A 22,565-nucleotide genomic window follows, 5' to 3' on the forward strand; every position below is an offset into this window, starting at 1 on the left:
GAGTTGTCAGTTGTGATAACAGAGCTTACTTCTAAGCTTACTTACTATTGGAATAAAATGTGGGAAGCAACCAATGACAGCGGCCCCTAGTAGAATAGTGCTTACAGCCAATGACAGTGCTCAATACTAGAATATGGGTAATAACAGCCAATGATGGCGCTCTATATTATAATGTGGGTAACACCCAGATATGTGGTTGCTGAACCAACTGTCTGCAGAGAGGCATGGGTTTCATCAAACCAAGATATTGTAGATGCATAACCACATATTTTGATGTGAAATTGTTTCTTCTCAATCCAGACTATTTTAGTCTATTTTTATTCTAGGCCTTGGTCTCTTTGCCCTAAAACTGGTTTTGCAATGAAGGTTATATTAAATATTACACAATTCACTTACTCTGAACTATGCATAGCGTACTGTACAACCATTTCTTGAAGTAGCTGTTTGATAGATCAAATCTATTGTATTTAACCCTTAATCAATGTTGGTCAGTTAAGAATATTTTCCCATTTGCAGAAATAATGAGCTGGCAAAGATATCATCAAAATTCTTATTAATTAGGCTACATATAGCATCTTAATCAGACTTATGTGGCTATTGCTTGGGTTCACTGTCTACACTCATTTTAATTCACATTCGATACTACACAATAATTGCCCCTGAGGGGGTAAGTACAAAAGTTGTATTGAATTGAAATGAAGATATGCATAAGTGAGTTAGGGCCTATGAAGGTGTTCTTAATTGAACTTAATAGGCTGTAGTAAGCAAAATTAACAATAGCCTACTGCGGTTTATTTCTTGAAATGGTTGAATGTAATTTATAAAAAGCTCAACTCTTGGGGATATGATACAATACAAAGCCGAACTGATCATTACATTTATGTGCTTGAAATAAATAAATAAATCTTCCCAGGAGGTAAAAAATAACATTGCATGAATAGTGTGCATGAGTAATGTGCTCACTCAGATTATTCCTCATAAGTGGTTGGTTGTTGACTCTTCTTTAATGAAGTCCATAGAATTTAGATGGACCACACACCAAAAAATATGCAGACCAATAAATGTCTTGACGGAATATTTTTGATGTGCAATACTATCGTTGCCAGAATCCCATCTCTAATCAGTTTGTCTCCTCTCTTCCATTCCCCTCTCCTTCACCACTGAAGTCTCCCCTGGAATCTGCTCCAGTAAGGACATCCGGAACAACGTGACCAACCTGCGCTCCCTGGAGAACTGCACAGTGATCGAGGGCCACCTGAAAATCATCCTCATGTTCAAGACCAAGCCCGAGGACTTCAGGGGCCTAAGTTACCCCAAACTGACCGTGGTCACAGACTTCCTCCTCCTGTTCAGGGTCTACGGCATGGAGAGCCTCAAAGACCTCTTCCCTAATCTCACTGTGATCCGAGGTAACAACCTGTTCTTCAACTATGCTCTGGTCTTCTTTGAAATGCTGCAGCTCCGGGATATCGGCCTCCATAGCCTGATGAATATCACTAGAGGAGCGGTGAGAATCGAGAAGAACCCAGACCTCTGCTACCTCTCCACCCTGGACTGGTCCAAGATCCTGGACACGGTGGAGGACAACTACATCGTAGCCAATAAGAATGACCGGGAGTGCGGGGACGTGTGTCCTGGGGCGGCCAAGGGGAAGACCACCTGTCAGCAGACCACCATCAACGGCCTCTTCAACGAACGCTGCTGGACGCACAAGCACTGCCAGAGAAGTAAGTCACTGGGTTCTTATTTAGTTCCCCCTTTATTTAATCAGGGCGTACCAATGAGGTCAGAAGACCTCTTTTACAAGGGAGACCTGACTGTCTTTGGTTCTGAGTCATTTCTTTGTACGATGGAAGGAGTGTTTGTATTTAAATGCATGTACAAATTGCACACTAGGATAGATGTTTCCTTGTCTGCGGTTATTCCATGTTTTGGATACTCGCTCTGTTTTTTTCCTGCCATAGCCTCAATTTGGGAGAAGACCCACTGCCGTGCACAGGGCTTGTACTTGTTTTAATGTGTCCGATTATTTATGTTTTAGTGTTTTGCTATTTATAAGTGAAAGTAGATCAGGGATCTTATCTGATTGAGGTGAATCTGGAAGGGGAAAAAGAGGGGGAGCAATCAAGAGTGGGGGAAGTGTGAAAGAGAAATCGAGAGTGGGGAAAGTGTGTGTGAGAGAGAAGGAGCTCTCAGGTTGCAGTGATGTCACTTAACATTCAAAGACCTGGTCTCCAGGGGAGTCAGATTAAGGAGAGGAGTTGTTAGAAAGCGAGAGTGGAGTGTGTGTGTGCGTCAGACGGAGTGTTGTAGTCTTGCCAAGACACTTACTCACTCACTCTTGTCCTTTAGCGTAGAAAGTCCAGCTGCAGAGCCAATAAGTCATATGCTAACTATTAGGGATATAACGGTACCGTTCGGTATGGGGGGCCTCGGTTCGGTCCGCACTGTGAAGCCGAATGAATACATAAAAAAACACGAAGCCTATTGGCTATACCTACGCTGTGTTGTAGGCCTATGCATCTTGAGTAAATATGAGCAGAAAAAACATTTTGAGGCTATTCCGTTAAAACAACTAGAGCCTGTGCGCCCGTTGTACTTCAAATCTTAATTGGCGCATTTCAAACTGTCCTTTTGTGAGGCACAGCCAGGAACTAGTTCTGTGCGATGGTGAGTGGTGGGGTCGATAAACCAGAATTGGAGGATCCTCCATCATCGTTTAAATCTACAGTTTGGAGACATTTTGGCTTCCCAGTAGATTACAACTGCGATGGACAGAGAGTAGTGAATAAAACATTAACAGTATGTCGCTCAATGGCCTTTGCAGCTGCCAACACCTCAAATATGTTGACACATTTAAGCCGACATCACGCCAGTATACCGGAACAAGACAGAAACGCAAAGAAACAACACAACACCGTCCCCCCTCTGCATTTAAGCAGCACTTGGCAGCTGATTCTTACATGACCAAAGAAATTAAAGGAGCGATAGGTAGGGCTGTTTATATTTTTACAGTCTTTGGCTTATAGCCGAGGATATGCGCACGTTTTCGGTGGTCGAGAATAGGCGGTTTCAGCACCTCGTGAAAGTGCTTGGGCCACGTTACAAACTTCCCCTCTTGCACCCGTTTCAGCAAACGGGTAGTACCCGCTCTATATAAGCAGGCCAAAGCCGACGTTTTCAATGAATTGGCCAATGCACTCTGTGTTGAGCTTACTTAACAGTAACAGCCCGTCACATTACCCCAGAGTGGGAGATGTACTGTGCTACAGACACACAACCTTTATGAGAGTCACAAGTGCACATCTGGCACTGAAGGAGTCAGGGTCATGGTGCGATTGTAACTAATGTAGAAGTGGGAATTTACCACATATGGCTGGGAAATATCTACTTGAACAGTTCTCCAAATGGTAATTACTAATGAGAAACTCCACCGGAGCACCCACTTCTCCCACATGGTGACCTACTAAGGAAATGGCCTCTAAAAACAGCATTTTCAGCAGTTAAATGCAACAACAAAACCATTTTTATAAAAAGCAATCTATTTGTGTTTTTTATTTTTTTTTACTATAACTTATTTACAATCATGATGATTGTACTTAATTTATGATTGACGCAGCTTATTAGCCAATCAGCTTTTGCTCAACAAGTACAAATCACATGAATGCATCCAACTGGTATTTACGACTTCACATCTGGTAAATTCCCACCTCACATGGTTACAAATGCAGCATCAGAGTGTAAACTTGAGAGGCCCAACCTAACAATCCTGTCGCAACAGACAATGCTAGGAACACTGTGAATGCTGAACATTGTGAATAGCATTTCATTTGACTGCTGTACTGAAACCGAACCATGACCCCAAAACCGCAATACGTACCGAACCGTGTGTTTGGTGAACCGTTAATAACTATGGCTGAGTAAAGTAGGCTGAGTTCAGGTTGTATGTCAAAACTTTAACTATGCTCCTGAGCCCTGGGTTTGATGCAATGCAGTCTGTGTGATTGTTCTGCTAGACCTGAGAGTGTTGTCTCAGCCCCGTCACACATGACATGTAGAGAGACGCGGGCGCCTCACACACACACACACACACACACACACACTGGCTTGAATCCAAGATGGCGTAGCAGTCGGACGTGTCTTTGTCTTGTCTTGTCCCGTGTAAATAGTCTTCGTATTTTTCGTATACATTTCGTATATATTTTAATTTCACTTTCCATCTAGGAACTGAATATACATTCCTACATTCCGCCTCACCCAATGTGGTACGGACCTGCTATTTTTTATACTTTAGAACCGTAACCCCAATCAGAAGCTAGCCAGATAACTAACTACTAGCTAGTAGTCAGTTAGCCACTGCTGCGGTCTTCACCCTCAACTCGGACACAGCCAGCTTCAATACCGGGCCAATACCTGCCATCTGCAAGCGCGATATCAACCCGCAATATAGGACTGCTTTTTCTCTACCACATCACCGGACCTGACGCAAGCTCTGGACAATACACCGTATCAACAGCTAGCTAGCTGCAACCGAGTGGCTACTACTGGCTAACACCTCTGTCCCGAAGCAAGCACCAGTTAGCCTTGACTAGCCTCGAGCTAGCCCATTGCCGGCTAGCCGAAGAGGTCTACCAGCGAATTCTTGGGCTACAATACCTCTTTGCCAATTGGACTGGACCCTTTTTTTTTTTTTTTTTTTGCCGACACAGAGCCCTGCCAATCCATCACAACTGGTCTAAATCAGCTACAAGCTAATTTAGCCATTTTTTGCCGCTGCTAGTAGCTTTTACCTTCTGCACAGACACCAGCCCTGTTATTAGCCTGGATATTACTCACCAATTTACCAGCATCGGACTGTCTCTCGACAACAACGCCGGATTCCTGCCGTAATCCCTGAGCCACTACTTCTGATCCTCCACAGCTAGCTTGCAGCTAGCGCAGCTAGCCCACGCCACGAAGCTAGCACCGTTAGCAAACACAAATCTACAATCACAACCTCTCTTTCGCCATCCGCTTGGATTCTCTGTCGACACAACCACGTCTGAGCAGACCCCTCCGTCTGAGCAAACCACCCCCCGGCGACTAACTTTAAACGCCGCGTGCTAGCTTAGTGGAGGCCTCCCTGCTCCATCTACGGCTGCCCCCTGGACACTATGATCACTTGGCTACATAGCTGATGCATGCTTGAATGTCCATTAATTCACGGTACTCCATTCTGTTTATTTGTGTTTTATCTGTCGGCTCTGTGCTTTAACTCAGGATCTGTGTGTAGTAATCCACCCTCTCTGCCTAGTCGTCGCCATTTTTACCTGTTGTTGCTGTGTTAGACTACACCCTGTTATTGCTGCTGTTATCTTACCTGTTTTTTAGCTAGCTCTCCCAATCAAGACCTGCAATCACTTTATGCCTTATTTATGTCTCTCTCAATATTCAATATGCCTTGCATACTGTTTTCAGGCTAGTTATCATTATCATTGTTTTGGTTTGCAATGGACCCTGTAGTTCCACTCTCCGTACCTCTGTTACCTCCTTTGTCCCACCCCCCACACATGCGGTGACCTCACCCATTGAGACCAGCATGTCCAGAGATACAACCTCTCTTATCATCACCAGTGCCTGGGCTTGCCCTCGCTGTACCCGCGCCCCACCATACCCCTGTCTGCACATTATGCCCAGAATCTATTCTACCACGCCCATAAATCTGCTCCTTTTATTCTTTGTCCCCAACGCTCTAGAGCGACCAGTTTTGATAGCCTTTAGCCGCACCCTCATCCTACTACTCCTCTGTTCCTCGGGTGATGTGGAGGTAAACCCAGGCCCTGCATGTCCCCAGTCACCCTCATTTGTTGACTTCTGTGATCGAAAAAGCCTTGGCCTCATGCATGTCAACATCAGAAGCCTCCTCCCTAAGTTTGCCTTACTCACCGCTTTAGCACACTCTGCCAACCCTGATGTCCTTGCCGTGTCCGAATCCTGGCTTAGGAAGCCACCAAAAATTCTAGATTTCCATACCCAACTAAAACACTTCCGCCAAAGATAGAACTGCCAAAGGGGGAGGAGTTGCAATCTACTGCAGAGATAGCCTGCAAAGTCTTGTCATACTTTCCAGGTCTATGCCCAAACAGTTCGAACTTCTAATTTAAAAAATGAATCTCTCCAGAAATAAGTCTCTCACTGTTGCCGCCTGCTACCGACCCCCCTCAGCTCCCAGCTGTGCCCTGGACACCATCTGTAATTGATCGCTCCCCATCTAGCTTCAGAGTTTGTTCGTTAGGTGACCTAAACTGGGATATGCTTAACACCCCGCAGTCCTACAATCCAAGCTTGATGCCCTCAATCTCACACAAATCATCGAGGAACCCACCAGGTACAACCCTAAATCCGTAAACATGGGCACCCTAATAGACATTATCCTGACCAACCTGCCCTCCAAATACACCTCTGCTGTCTTCAATCAAGATCTCAGCGATCACTGCCTCATTGCCTGTATCCGCCACGGGTCCGCGGTCAAACGACCACCCCTCATCACTGTCAAACGCTCCCTAAAACACTTCTGCGAGCAGCCTTTCTAATCGACCTGGCCCGGGTACCCTGGAAGGATATTGACCTCATCCCGTCAGTTGAGGATGCCTGGTCATTCTTTAAAAGTTACTTCCTCACCATATTAGACAAGCATGCTCCGTTCAAAAAATGCAGAACCAAGAACAATATAGCCCTTGGTTCACTCCAGACCTGACTGCCCTCGACCAGCACAAAAAACATCCTGTGGCGAACTGCAATAGCATCGAAGAGCCCCGCGATATGCAACTGTTCAGGAAGTCAGGAACCAATACACGCAGTCAGTCAGGAAAGCAAAGGCCAGCTTTTTCAAGCAGAAATTTGCATCCTGTAGCTCTAACTCCAAAAAGTTCTGGATACTGTAAAGTCCATGGAGAACAAGAGCACCTCCCAGCTGCCCACTGCACTGAGGCTAGGTAACACGGTCACCACCGATAAATCCGTGATAATCGAAGACTTCAACAAGCATTTCTCAATGGTGGCCAGCCATGCCTTCCTCCTGGCGACTCCAACCTTGGCCAACAGCCCGCCCCCCCCGCTGCTACTCGCCAAAGCCCCCAGCTTCTCCTTTACCCAAATCCAGATAGCAGATTTCTGAAAGAGCTGGGAAACCTGGACCCATACAAATCAGCTGGGCTTGACAATCTGGACCCCCTATTTCTGAAACTGTCCGCCGCCATTGTCGCACCCCCTATCACCAGCCTGTTCAACCTCTCCTTCGTATCATCTGAGATCCCCAAGGATTGGAAAGCTGCCGCGGTCATCCCCCTCTTCAAAGGGGAGACACCCTGACCCAAACTGTTACAGACCTATATCCATCCTTCCCTGCCTATCTAAGTCTTCGAAAGCCAAGTCAACAAAACAGATCACTGACCATCTCGAATCCCACCGTACCTTCTCCGCTGTGCAATCCGGTTCCGAGCCGGTCACGGGTGCACCTCAGCCACGCTCAAGGTACTAAACGATATCATAACCGCCATCGATAAAAGACATTACTGTGCAGCCGTGTCTCATCGACCTGCCAAGGCTTTCGACTCTGTCAATCACCATATTCTTATCGCAGACTCAGTAGCCTCGGTTTCTTAATGACTGCCTTGCCTGGTTCACCAACTACTTTGCAGACAGAGTTCAGTGTGTCAAATCGGAGGCATGTTGTCCGGTCCTCTGGCAGTCTCTATGGGGTACCACAGGTTCAATTCTCGGGCCGACTCTTTTCTCTGTATACATCATGATGTCTCCTTGCTGCGGCGATTCCCTGATCCACCTCTACGCAGACGACACCATTCTATATACTTCCGGCCCTTCCTTGGACACTTGTCTATCTAACCTCCAAACGAGCTTCAATGCCATACAACACTCCTTCCGTGGCCTCCAACTGCTCTTAAACGCTAGTAAAACCAAATGCATGCTTTTCAACCGTTCGCTGCCTGCACCCGCACGGCCGATAGCATCACCACCCTGGACGGTTCCGACCTAGAATATGTGGACATCTATAAGTACCTAGGTGTCTGGCTAGACTGCAAACTCTCCTTCCAGACTCATATCAAACATCTCCAATCCAAAATCAAATCAAGAATCGGCTTTCTATTCCGCAACAAAACCTCCTTCACTCACGCCGCCAAACTTACCCTAGTAAAACTGACTATCCTACCGATCCTCGACTTCGGCGATGTCATCTACAAAATAGCTTCCAATACTCTACTCAGCAAACTGGATGCAGTTTATCACAGTGCCATTCGTTTTGTTACTAAAGCACCTTATACGACCCACCACTGCGACCTGTATGCCCTAGTCGGCTGGCCCTCGCTACAGTTCGTCGTCAGACCCACTGGCTCCAGGTCATCACAAGGCTATGCTAGGTAAAGTGCCGCCTTATCTCAGTTCACTGGTCACGATGGCTACACCCACCCGCAACACGCGCTCCAGCAGGTGATATCACTGATCATCCCTAAAGCCAAAACCTCATTTGGACGCCTTTCCTTCCAGTTCTCTGCTGCCTGCGACTGGAACGAATTGCAAAATCTCTGAAGTTGGAGACTTTTATCTCCCTCAACAACTTTAAAAATCTGCTATCCGAGCAGCTAACCGATCGCTGCAGCTGTACATAGTCCATCTGTAAACTACCCACCCAATTTACCTACCTCACCCCCCATACTGCTTTTATTTATTTACTTTTCTGCTCTTTTGCACACCAGTATCTCTTCTTGCACATGATCATCTGATGATTTATCACTCCATGTTAATCTGCTAAATTGTAATTATTCGATTTATTGCCTAACTCATGCCTTTGCACACATTGTATATAGATTCTCTTTTTTTTCTACCATGTTATTGACTTGTTTATTGTTACTCCATGTGTAACTCTGTGTTGTCTGTTCACACTGCTATGCTTTATCTTGGCCAGGTCGCAGTTGCAAATGAGAACTTTGTCTCAACTAGCCTACCTGGTTAAATAGATTAAATAAAAAATAAATAAAAAACACACACACACACACACACACACACACACACACACACACAGAGGTGGTATGTTTTACCAACTACTTCTCAGATAGAGTTCAGTGTGTCAAATCGGAGAGCCTGTTGTCCGGACCTCTGGGGTGCCACAGTCAATCCTCAGGCCGACTCTCTTCTCTGTATACATCAATGATGTTGCTCTTGCTGCTGGTGATTCTCTGATACACCTCTACGCAGACGACACCATTCTGTATACTTCTGGCCCCTCTGGACACTGTGTTAACTAACCTCCAGACGAGCTTCAATGCCATCCAACTCTCCTTCCTTGGCCTCCAACTACTCTTAAACGCAAGTAAAACTAAATGCATGCTCTTCAACCGATCGCTGCCCGCACCTGCCCGCCCGTCCAGCATCACTACTCTGGACGGTTCTGACTTAGAATACGTGGACAACTACAAATATCTAGGTGTCTGGTTAGACTGTAAACTCTCCTTTCCAGACTCACACTAAGCCTCTCCAATCCAAAATTAAATCTAGAATTGGCTTCCTATATCGCAACAAAGCATCCTTCACTCATGCTGCCAAACATACCCTCGTAAAACTGACCATCCTACCGATCCTCAACTTTGGTGATGTCATCTACAAAATAGCCTCCAACACTCTACTCAACAAACTGGATGCAGTCATTCACAGTGCCATCCGTTTTGTCACCAAAGCCCCATACACTACCCACCATTGCGACCTGTACGCTCTCGTTGGCTGGCCCTCGCTTCATACTCGTCACCAAACCCACTGGCTACAGGTCATCTACAAGACCCTGCTAGGTAAAGCCCCGCCTTATTTCAGCTCACTGGTCACCATAGCAGCACCCACTCGTAGCACGCGCTCCAGCAGGAATATCTCACTGGTCACTCCCAAAGCCAATTCCTCCTTTGGTCGTCTTTCCTTCCAGTTCTCTGCTGCCAATGACTGGAACGAACTGCAAAAATCTCTGAAGCTGGAAACGCTTATCTCCCTCACTAGCTTTAAGCACCAGCTGTCAGAGCAGTTCACAGATTACTGCACCTGTACATAGTCCATCTATAATTTAGCCCAGACAACTACGTCTTCCCCTACTGTATTTATTTATTTATTTTGCTCCTTTGCACCCCATTATTTCTACTTTGCACATTCTTCCACTGCAAATCTACCATTCCAGTGTTTTACTTGCTATATTGTATTTACTTCGCCACCGGGGCTTTTTTTTGTTGCCTTCACCTCCCTTATCTCACCTCATTTGCTCACATTGTATATAGACTTATTTTTCTATTGTATTATTGACTGTATGTTTTGTTTATTCCATGTGTAACTCTGTGTTGTGTGTCAAATTGCTATGCTTTATCTTGGCCAGGTCGCAGTTGCAAATGAGAACTTGTTCTCAACTAGCCTACCTGGTTAAATAAGGGTGGAATAAAATAAAAATGTCACTACTTCTCTAGCCCTATTCCCTCTACATTTCATTGGGTCCCCTATAAGGGCTCTGGTCAAAAGTAGTATACTATATAGGGAATAGAATGCCATTAGAGGCACACGCTGCCTGCTGCTGAGGCCCGTTCTCCTTCTGAAGTGGGTTTGTGGTGAAACCAGGAGCCCACCCATTCCACATTCACACTGTTCAATCAGCTTTCAGTCTGAGCTCGGAGAAGAATGTAACATATGGGTATTACTGAACCCCCCTCTCTCTGCTCTGCCTGCCTGGACTGCAGCATTACGTAACACACTGTAGAACAAACACACACACATATACAGTAGCAGACAAAAGTTTGGACACACCTACTCCTTCAAGTGTTTTTCATTATTTCTACTGTTTTCTATATTGTAGAATTTATTGAAGACATCAAAATGATTAAATAATACATATAGAATCATGTAGTAACTAAGTGTTAAATGAATCAAAATATATTTTAGATTTGAGATTCTTCAAAGGAGCCACCCTTTGCCTTGATGAGAGCTTTGCACACTCTTGGCATTCTCTCAACCAGCTTCACCTGGAATGCTTTTCCAACAGTCTTGAAGGAGTTCCCACATATGCTGAGCACTTGTTGGATGCTTATCCTTCACTCTGCGGTCCAACTCATCCCAAACCATCTCAATTTGATTTGAGGTCGGGTGATTGTGGAGGCCAGGTCATCTGATGCAGCACTACATCATTCTAATTCTTGGTAAAATAGCCCTTACACCGCCTGGAGGTGTATTGGGTCATTGTCCTGTTGAAAAACAAATGATAGTCCCACTAAGCCCAAACCAGATGGGATGTGTGCCTTGAATTCTAAATAAATCACAGATGGTGTCACCAGCAAAGCACTCCCAAACCATAACACCTCCTCCTCCATGCTTTATGGTGGGAAATACACATGCGGAGATGATCCGTTCACCCAACCGCATCTCACAAAGACACGGCGGTTGGAACCAAAAATCTCCAATTTGGACTCCAGACCAAAGGACAGATTTCTACCAGTCTAATGTCCATTGCTCGTGTTTCTTGGCCCAAGCAAGTCTCTTCTTATTATTGGTGTCCTTTAGTAGGGGTTTCTTTGCAGCAATTTGACCATGAAGGCCTGATTCACTCAGTCTCCTCTGAACAGTTGATGTTGAGATGTGTCTGTTACTTGAACTCTGTGAAGCATTTATTTGGGCTGCAATTTCTGAGGCTGGTAACTCTCATGAAATTATCCTCTGCAGCAGAGGTAACTCTGGGTCTTCCATTGCTGTGGCGGTCCTCATTAGAGCCAGTTTCATCATAGCGCTTGATTATTTTTGCGACTGTATCGACTAACCTTTGAGTCTTAAAGTAATGATGGACTGTCGTTTCGCTTTGCTTATTTTAGCTGTTCTTGACATAATATGGACTAATATAATAATATAGCCATGCATTATCATGCTGAAACATGAGGTGATGGCAGTGAATGAATGGCACGACAATGGGTCTCAGGATCTCGTCATTGTATCTCTGTGCATTCAAATTGCCATCGATAAAATGCAATTGTGTTCGTTGTGCGAAGCTTATGCCTGCCCATAACATAACCCCACCGCCACCATGGGGCACTCTGTTCACAACGTTGACATCAGCAAACTGTTTGCCCTCATGACAACATACACGATGTCTGCCGTCTGCCCGGTACAGTTGGAACCAGGATTCATATGTGAAGAGCAGACTTCTCCAGCGTGCCAGTGGCCATTTGAAGCTGAGCATTTGCCCCCTGAATTCGGTTATGAGGGCGACTAGCAAGCAGATGAGCTTCCCTGAGACGGTTTCTGACAGTTAGTGCAGAAATTCTTTGGTTGTGCAAACCCACAGTTTCATCAGTTGTTCGGTAGGCTGGTCTCAGATGATCCCGCAGATGAAGAAACCGGATGTGGAGGTCCTTGGCTGGCGTGGTTACACGTGGTTTGCGGTTGTGTGGCCGGTTGGACATACTGCCAAAATCTCTCATTGTGTTATGATTGGATTCCAAGAACACAGGATGAGATGTTACTATCCTTTGTGCAAGCACTTCCAAGAGTTCATGAACAGTGAGCCTGGTGAAATTTGGGGAGCGCATCGTCAGTAGTGTACCTTTGGTTCCTAGGGTGTTTCGGCCTTTCACACTATACACCCTCCCCAAAGGCGGTCAGCGACAGGGTGCACATTTTAGTGGCCTTTTATTGTCCCCAGCACAAGGTGCACATGTGTAATGATCATGCTGTTTAATTAGCTTCTTGATATGCCACACCTGTCAGGTGGATGGATTATCTTTGGCAAAGGAGAAATGGATGTCAACAAATTTGTGCACAAAATTTGAGCGAAATTAGCTTTTTGTTTATATGGAACATTTCAAGGATCTTTTATTTCAACTCATGAAAAGTGGGACCAACACTATTTTTGTTCAGTATATTTAGGAAAAGTCCAGCACTGATGGGGCATGACATTAAAAATTGCAGAGTAATTAAACAATTAGTCATGAGCAGTCCAAATGACCGCCTTAGCACTTCTAGTGTTAACTATGTGGTGACTGTTCCATGGGGTTTCTTTCAGAATGTCTTTGTTCTGGTGTAATAATCTCATTGCGGTAGTGACTACTGAGCCATGCTGTGCTGTGGTGTTGCGTGACAGTCTGTCTTTCATAGGGGATTGAGCACCACAGCTTCTGTACAGCAGCCGGCCTTTAATGTACTTTAGTCAAATGGCATCCTATCCCCTATATAGTGCACTACTTTTGACCAGAGCCAAAAGTAGTGCACTACATGGGGAAAAGGGCCACGGCCCAACAATGAGACTCCAGCTAAATGAGTGTGAGCTGAATGAGCCAGAGGTTCCCAGGAGACTGGTATTTGACACGCATTATAAAATTATCTCTATTATCTTCCCCTCAGAGAAGATTACACACACACACACACACACACACACACACACACACACACAGCTGTCAGGGAGGGAGGAAAAGATAGTGGGTGAGGGGGAGAGAAAGAGACCAAGAAAGAGAGGGAGGAGAACATATACGGAGAGAGTAGCAGTAGCAGCCTGTGTTCCAGTGTTATGGTTGTTGTTCCAGTGTTATGGTTGTTGTTCCAGTGTTATGGTTGTTGTTCCAGTGTTATGGTTGTTGTTCCAGTGTTATGGTTGGTGTTCCAGTGTTACGGTTGGTGTTACGGTTGGAGTTCCAGTGTTACGGTTGGTGTTCCAGTGTTACGGTTGTTGTTCCAGTGTTACGGTTGGTGTTCCAGTGTTACGGTTGGTGTTCCAGTGTTATGGTTGGTGTTCCAGTGTTACGGTTGGTGTTCCAGTGTTACGGTTGGTGTTCCAGTGTTACGGTTGGAGTTCCAGTGTTACGGTTGGTGTTCCAGTGTTACGGTTGGTGTTCCAGTGTTATAAATGTGGTCCAGTGTTATAAATGTGGTCCATATTTGATTAACTCGAACAGCAGGGTGCTTTACAGAATGACTTCTCTCTCGCTCGCACGGACCCTAAGAGCTGTTGCAATGTTGGCTGGGTGTTATGTTACAGTCTTGATGTGTTGGTGAGTCCAGAAAGAGTTAGGTGAGGTCAATGGTGGTCATAAATATAGGCCTATGGATGGTCCAAATTTACCCTAACGGACGTCGCATACACTTGCCTCCACCAATCAGAGGCCTGTAGGCTGGTCAGGGATGGTCTGGGACACTACGAATTTCCTGACTGCTAACACGCACACACACAGCATAAATCACCCAACGTGTGTTTGACTGAAGACGTCCATTGTTTTTTCTAGCTTCTAGATAACAGCAGAGTAGCACAGTGATGTAAGGGTGGATGTGTACACACCACTGCCCCCCCCCCTCCCCCCCAGTGGTAGGCTGTGTGTAAGTGCACTGATGTATGTATCTCTGTGTGCATGTGTATGTTTTTGTCTATATGTCTGTGTCCACGTGTGTGACACCTCTCTCCCCTGTGGCCGGCGGTGGTCTCCACACATCCCAGTCAAGTCTGTCTGGCACAAAGTCCATTTCCTCCTGGAACAATAGCAGTCCAAGTTCACAGAGTGTTCTATGCACGATTGTTTCCTGTCTTTGTGAGGCCAGTTCCTGTCCAAGGTTATGGATGGCCCCGTGGGGCCGAGCGAGGGCCATATCTCTCTCTGCATTGATGTTGCCGTGCTGACGGACTCTTTTACAACCAAAACACTGCCGCCACGTGACCTTGTGTCTTGTCCCTTGAAAAGCACTGTATCTTCCTTTTGAAAAAAATGATTTGGAGGGAATCAAGGGATTGTTAGCCTAATTATTGGGTTTTTAACCTATAGTAGCTCCATGGCTTAAGGAAGGCCTTGTCTCTTTGATTTGTTTCTGACATGTGGAGCTCTGGTGAGAGGTGAGCCAATTTCAACAGCTCTGCCAGGCAAGAGGGAATGTGTGTGTGTTCATTAACCTGCCTACCGTAGTGTTGCCGACTCATCCTCCTAAAACAGGATATGTGTTTGAAAGCCAAGCCAGCCCTGTCCAAGTCAAATCAAATCAAACTTTATTTGTCACACGCGCCGTGAAACAAGTGTAGACTTTACCGTGAAATGCTTACTTACAAGCCCTTAACCAACAGTGCAGTTAAAGAAGAAGAAAATATACTATAATAAAAAGTAACACAATAAGAATAACATTATGAGGCTATATACTGGGGGCACCGGTACCGAGTCAGTGTGTGGGGGTACAGGCTAGTTGAGGTAATCTGTACATGTAGGTGGGGGCGAAGTGACTATGCATAGGTAACAAACAACCAGCGAGTAGCAGCGATGTACAAAAGGGAGGGGGGGTCGATGTAAATTGTCCGGTGGCGATTTTATGAATTGTTCAGCAGTCTTATGGCTTGTAGGTAGAAGCTGTTGTGGAGCCTTTTGTTCCGAGACTTGGCGCTCCATGCCACGATGTGAATCACTCTCTCCATTTTCTTGAACTCTTGTAGAACTCAAACTAACTCTTCAAAGAATCTTTCTAAACCTTTTGAAAACTGCCTGCGGAATAAGAAGGCTTCCATGTGATTTTGATTGACGGGGTTAATCCGTTGTAATTGTTTGTGGCAAACAACTTCGGCTGCTCAGATCTGCGGAAAGAAAAACATGTCAGGCTGGAGTGGATAGATGCACTGCTAGGAACAACAGGATTGATACAGAGCCAGGTAACAAGCTGAATGACTGGATGCTGCATTAGATACGCCCTGATGAAGGTTGACTGAGATCCAAAAGTTGGTTAAAAGGATCCATTAAATTGTTGGAAGCATCAATATTACCTATGTGCAAGTGCATGCACCTGGTAGCATGTTATGGTGTGTGAGTTTACTTTCTTGTGTTAGAAACACCACCAGGTAGCCTACAAGCCGACTGACTGGTGCATTGGATACACCACCAGCAGTTAACAAGCCAGGGTCATGACTCTCTCCTTGGTGAGGATCAAAGGTGCCAGATCAGCTTGGCACATGGCGGACAGGTAGCCCAAAGGTGAGAAGAGAGGGAAGTTGGGACAGTTTTTATGACTTAAACTGATCGTTGCACAAACTCTCCCTTTGTTTTTTTAGTATGAGAAGGGAAAGAAATCCCTGCATTACAGAGAGAGTCTTACCCAAAACAATGAACACTGGCAAAATATATTTCAACATCTGAATGTTGGGAATGATGAGAGATGGAAAATGATTATCTATTTTGTGATGTCATTAAAAGTGATAGAAAGATGTCGTAACGGGAACATTGTAACTTGAAGAGCTTGTACACGGTGTATATCAGGTTTACATCTTGTTAATACAATATGAAGAACAATTCAACTATTTTTGAAAATATAAAAATGTCATTTTAGCCTTCCAAATGAGAAATTGTATTTCACGCAAACTTGTGTCCAGTCAGTAGCCACGCCCAAGTGAGCTCAGAGTTCGTGTCAGCATGACGGAACGACCGCCAAGGCCAGAGTCCTCAAAAGGACTCGCTAACGAAGTTTACATTAGACCAAAACATGCCGGGTTGCTGCCGGCATGTAAAGTGGTCCTAGCTGTACCCTGAATAATTAACCATTGAGACCAGAAAACGTGAGGCCGTGGTCCACAAGTTGAAATGGTAGGACACTTTGTAAACCAGACCAAAACATGCACCGTCTGCAGCTGTGCATGTAAAGTAATCTAGGACATTTGACCAAAGACGAGAGGGAAGATCAGATCCCTCTGAACTCTGTGTGGTACATCTGAAGTATATCCTAACGAACACTCCAGAACAAAAGAAGCCTACAACTAAGAATTACATCTAACCACTTCCCATAGAACCATCGAGTTCAATAGGGAGAAGACGGACATCTTCGCATAAATATATACATTGCATTCATTTTCCGAGTGAGCAGTCATTCATGTGCAAAGTATTCATATTCCCGTGAGTGTAGCTTCCAAATTTATGTACGATAAGTTGACTCTCTTTGTCTCTCCCTCTCCTTGCATAACCCTCACTTTCCATTGTGTAACCGAACAGTCATGCTTTTGTTAGTCCACTATGGATCTGTTTTCATTGTATTATGTACATTTGAAGTCGGAAGTTTACATACACTTAGGTTGGAGTCATTAAAACTCGTTTTTCAACCACTTCACAAATTTCTTGTTAAAGCTTGGTCGCAAATTGGTCTTCCAAATGGACAATGACCCCAAGCATACTTCCAAAGTTGTGGCAAAATGGCTTAAGGACAACAAAGTCAAGGTATCGGAGTGGCCATCACAAAGCCCTGACTTCAATCCTATAGAAAATTTGTCGGCAGAACTAAAAAAGCATGTGGGAGCAAGAAGGCCTACAAACCTGACTCAGTTACACCCGTGCTGTCAGGAGGAATGGGCCAAAATTCATCCAACTTATCGTAGGAAGCTTGTGGAAGGCTACCTGAAACATTTGACCCAAGTTAAATAATTTAAAGGCACTGCTACCAAATACTAATTGAGTGTATCTAAACTTCTGACCCACTGGGAATGTGATGAAAGAAATAAAATCTGAAATAAATCATTCTCTCTACTATTATTCTGACATTTCACAACTGGTGATGCTAACTGACCTAAAACAGGGAATTTTTACTGTGATTAAATGTCAGGAATTGTGAAAAACTGAGTTTAAATGTATTTGGCTAAGGTGTATGTAAGCTTCCGACTTCAACTGTATGTCATCAAAAACCTTTATTTGCTGATTTAGTTAGTTCGTAAATAAATAATTAAGCCAATTTGTGTATCGCTGATTCATCACTTAGGGTTAGGGGTCGTGCAGATATCCAAGAATTGTGCGACTTTCATAATGAGACTGATGAGTTAATAATTGACTGCAATCGAAGTAAGAGATATTTTTAGAGTTTAAGTCAGGAGATGGTAACTCGTTAAATAACTTTTCCTGTGGTGCCCCAAATTCCTAATGAGTTAATTGTTCACTGATTAATGAACCGTTGTAGGTAATTATTCGATAAATAGCAGTCATCACTTTATTGATAGTCACGACACCAGAAACATGAAACAACTGTTGTTCCCCAGTAGTCCTAGAAAGAGGAGCACCAATTAGGGCTCCCGAGCTGCGCAGCAGTCTAAGGCACTGCATCTCAGTGCTTGAGGCATCACTACAGACCCTGGTTCGATCCTGGGCTGTATCATAACCGGCTGTAATTTGGGAGTCCCATAGGGCGGTGCTCATTTGGCCCAGCATCGTCCGTGTTAGGGTTTGGCCGGGGTAGGCCGTCATTGTAAATTAGAATTTGTTCTTACCCAAGTTTTGGAAACTTTAGAGTGTTTTTTATCCAAATCTACCAGTTATATGCATATCATATCTTCTGGGCCCGAGAAGCAGGCAGTTTAATTTGGGCATGCTTTTCATCCAAAATTCCGAATGCTGCCCCCTACCCTAGAGAAGTTAACTGACTTGCCTAGTTAAATACATTTATTTTAGTAATGTGCCTTCATGGTTCACTACACTGTGTAGGAGGTCATATCCAAACGGCTGTCTCCTCTCCTTTCGGGAATCAAGCGGATTTGTCGAGCTCTGGCGCGTTTTCCCCCTTAGTTGGTGTGAACACTACCCGAACTCGGGAGCGCAATAAACAACGCGCTGTGGTTCCCTCAAAAAGGGTGGTCTCGGTCCAATTCCATTTGTACCTTATTGCGGTTCGCTGCAGGTGAAAACGCAGTCCAGACCAAAGAGGCAAGCAGTATTATTGGTTGTTTGACTGCAAGCATTTAATGAAATGCAAGTAGTACCATAACTTGATTACTCTGAAACATTCTGTGAGTAGTAGTGCATTTATGAGTGCATCTGGTGCAGATTAGGGGAGACGGAGGCTATATTTATTTATTTATATAACCTTTATTTAACCAGGAAGGGCTCATTGAGATTTAAAATCTCCTTTTCAAGAGCGTCCTGGCCAAGATAGGCAGCACCAAGTTGTCTGACAGACAGACAACATGGGAAAAACTACAAGTAATCTAGTAAAAACCATAGAATTCACAAGAGTATAACAAAAATCAAAAACAGCAAATTAAAAACATTGACAGGTCAGGGAATCAGTCTCAAGATCATTCATCAGTGATTTAGAAATACCAATCGGGACAAGTTCTTCCAGTTTAAAAGTATTTTGTAAGGCGTTCCAAGACGATGGCGCAGAGTACATAAAAGCCCTTTTACCAAATTCAGTTTGGACATTTTGGAACAGTTAACAGGATAAAGTCCAGTGAACGAAGAGAGTACCCACCACATTTCTGAACAATAAAAATGGCCAAATAAAAAGGTAGTAAACCCAAAATGGCTTTATAAATAAAAGTATACCAGTGACTGAGCCTACGAGTGACTAGAGAAGGCCAGAACAGCCCTGGTATACAAAGTGCAGTGGTGTGTAAGGGTTTTGCAGTTTAAAATAAATCTCAAAGTGCCATGGTAGTAAAGGGTGTCAATTGATCTCAAACACTGAGCGGAAGCATTCATATATAAAATATCCCCATAGTCTAATAAAGGCATAAATGTAGCTGATACTAGCCTCCTTCTGGCTTCAAAAGAAAAACAGGCCTTATTCCTAAAATAAAATCCCAATTTCAGCTTAAAGTTTTTTGTAAGTTGTTGAATATGCAATTTAAAAGAGAGGCCGTCATCAATTAAAATTCCAAGATATTTATATGAGGTTACAACCTCAATCTCCTTGCCCTGACAGGTAGTAATAGGTGAAAGGTTCAGAGGTCTATTTCTTGCTTTAGAAAACTAAACTAATGGTGTTTTGTCAGTATTGAGGATAAGCTTCAATTGACACAAGGTATGTTGAACAGTATAAAAAACAGTTTGCAAGTTCTGGAAAGCTTTTGTAGGAGACGAGGCACAACCGTAAATAACAGTATCATCAGCATAAAAATGAAGTTGCGCATTTTGGACATTTTTGTCTAAATCATTTATATAAATAGTGAATAAGAGAGGACCAAGTACACACCATTAAAGACAGACAATTTAACAGACATAAGCCGATCAAATTGAGTGCACTGAGTTCTATCAGTTAGCAAACCATGCAACTGCATGCTCTGAAAGGCCTACACTCGACAATCTCTGCCTTAGTTTATAGCAAGATCAACTGTATCAAAAGCCTTTGAGAGATCAATAAAAAGTGAGACACAGTGCTGTTTTTTGTCAAGGGCTTCAGTGATATCATTTAAAACCTTCATGGCTGCTGTAATTGTGCTATGCTTCTTCCTGAAGTCAGATTGGTACATTGATACTGTGGATATTTTATTATTATTTTTATTTCACCTTTATTTAACCAGGTAGGCAAGTTGAGAACAAGTTCTGGCCAAGATAAAGCAAAGCAGTTTGACACATACAACAACATAGAGTTACACATGGAGTAAAACAAACATACAGTCAATAATAAAGTAGAAAAATAAGTCTATATACAATGTGAGCAAATGAGGTGAGATAAGGGAGGTAAAGGCAAAAAAAGGCCATGGTGGCGAAGTAAATACAATATAGCAAGTAAAACACTGGAATGGTTGATTTGCAGTGGAAGAATGCGCAAAGTAGAGATAGACAAAATGGGGTGCAAAGGAGCAAAATAAATAAATAAATATATACTGTAGGGGGAGAGGTAGTTATTTGGGCTAAATTATAGATGGGCTATGTACAGGTGCAGTAATATGTGAGCTGCTCTGACAGCTGGTGCTTAAAGCTAGTGAGCGAGAAGTGTTTCTAGTTTCAGAGATTTTTGTAGTTCGTTCCAGTCATTGGCAGCAGAGAACTGGAAGGAGAGGCGGCCAAAGGAAGAGTTGGTTTTGGGGATGACCAGAGAGATATACCTGCTGGAGCGCGTGCTACAGGTGGGTGCTGCTATGGTGACCAGTGAGCTGAGATAAGGGGGGACCTAGCAGGGTCTTGTAGGTGACCTGGAGCCAGTGGGTTTGGCGACGAGTATGACGTGAGGGCCAGCCAACGAGAGCGTACAGGTCGCAGTGGTGGGTAGTATATGGGGCTTTTGTGACAAAACGGATGGCACTGTGATAGACTGCATCCAATTTATTGAGTAGAGTGTTGGAGGCTATTTTGTAAACGACATCGCCGAAGTCGAGGATCGGTAGGATGGTCAGTTTTACGAGGGTATGTTTGGCAGCATGAGTGAAGGATGCAATGTTGCGAAATAGGAAGCCAATTCTAGATTTAATTTTGGATTGGAGATGTTTGATGTGAGTCTGGAAGGAGAGTTTACAGTCTAATATAGGCTACTAAATATAGCCTTTTCATGTCACAGTTATAGCAGCTCTTGCACTTTTTCATCCCGCATGTTGAAAGACCAAAGTGAAATTCATATGAATCATAGGTAGATTTAACGTGAGTACTTTTCTCCTTTAAACAAATGACATGAACGTGGTTTTGTTTATGCATTTTGTTCGTTTAACATTTGGAAATGTGAAACCAACCGGAACAAATATAATGTAACAAATAATCCAACTTTGATTCGAACTATACCTCAGAACTGTGTGAAAATGCCTTAAGCCCTCTGTTCACACTGGTTGCTGCGCTACTGTACTCCTTCGCAGTTCACCTCAATCTGGTGGTGGTGTTGTGCTGTAACGACCAGACACACAGGTCAGTCAGTCTAGTGCCGCTTTGTGCTGCTCTGAGCCAGTTCACTGTGTGTCTGCTCGGCTGTAAAACCCTCGCTCAAGCTCAGCTCCTGGAATCTCTGGCATTTGAGGCATGTGTTAAAGCTGGGCAGACAAGTGTTTCTTCGCTACTCAGACAATCACACACTGCTCAGACACGCTCGTAGGCAGCACAGACATAAACACTCCGGCAGCACTAGTGTGTCGGGCTGTGTACCGTACCCAGAGTAGGATTTTCAAACCGTTGAAAGTGTCTTTGAAGTTTATTAAATGTAAATATTTATTGGGGCTTTTTTCGTAAATACCTACAGTCAACTTGCGCACTAGGTTACGAGATAAAGCAGATTGGGTTCTTTATTTCACCTATTAGGCCTACATTATTTTCAATTATGAAGCATACGGATAGTTCCCCTAAAAAGCCGAGCCAGTCACGTGTTCTGTTGACAGGCGCACAACGAGATCAAACCGGAGCCTCATTGTGAGCCACTGTTGGGCAGCACACTCGAGATGATTACACTTGAGTTCACTACAACCTTTTTCCAAGTTAGATATCTTATAACTATTAAGTTAACTGTCTAAAATGTGCTAAATTACTCTCCAGTTGTGTATCTGGTTTGCTAGTAATCGGAGTGGCTAACTTGCATGGTCAAGCGTCTCTTTAACACAGCAGACAATACCCTCCTGGATCAAGATCCCTGCTGTTTTAATACTTTTTTTTGTGCGTGCAGCACACGGTGACTAACCTTTCCAGGTACTTGTATAACTTTATGAGCTTGGTTATCTGTCCTTGCAATGAGTTTATATTTGCTTGCACGCGTTAGCACTTAGCTAGCATCCACTATGGTCATTTGCATGTACGTTCTGATTAGACACTCATATTAGCGCCGGTAATACCACATTGTGTGCACTGCCGATTCTACTGTATGGCACAAGGACG

General features: G+C 44.1%; 1 protein-coding gene across 1 annotated transcript in view; it reads left to right on the top strand.

Annotated features, from left to right (window-relative positions):
- Nucleotides 1-22,565, top strand: part of insra (insulin receptor a) — a 102,307-nt gene that overhangs the window by 19,871 nt on the left and 59,871 nt on the right. Inside the window, exon 2 of the mRNA XM_024010235.2 lies at nt 1,167-1,727. Coding sequence (XP_023866003.1) covers nt 1,167-1,727 — 561 coding nt within the window. The remainder of the gene's footprint in view (nt 1-1,166; nt 1,728-22,565) is intronic.

Source organism: Salvelinus sp. IW2-2015, linkage group LG19 (assembly GCF_002910315.2).
Source record: "Salvelinus sp. IW2-2015 linkage group LG19, ASM291031v2, whole genome shotgun sequence".
Classification (NCBI taxonomy): Eukaryota; Metazoa; Chordata; class Actinopteri; order Salmoniformes; family Salmonidae; genus Salvelinus; species Salvelinus sp. IW2-2015.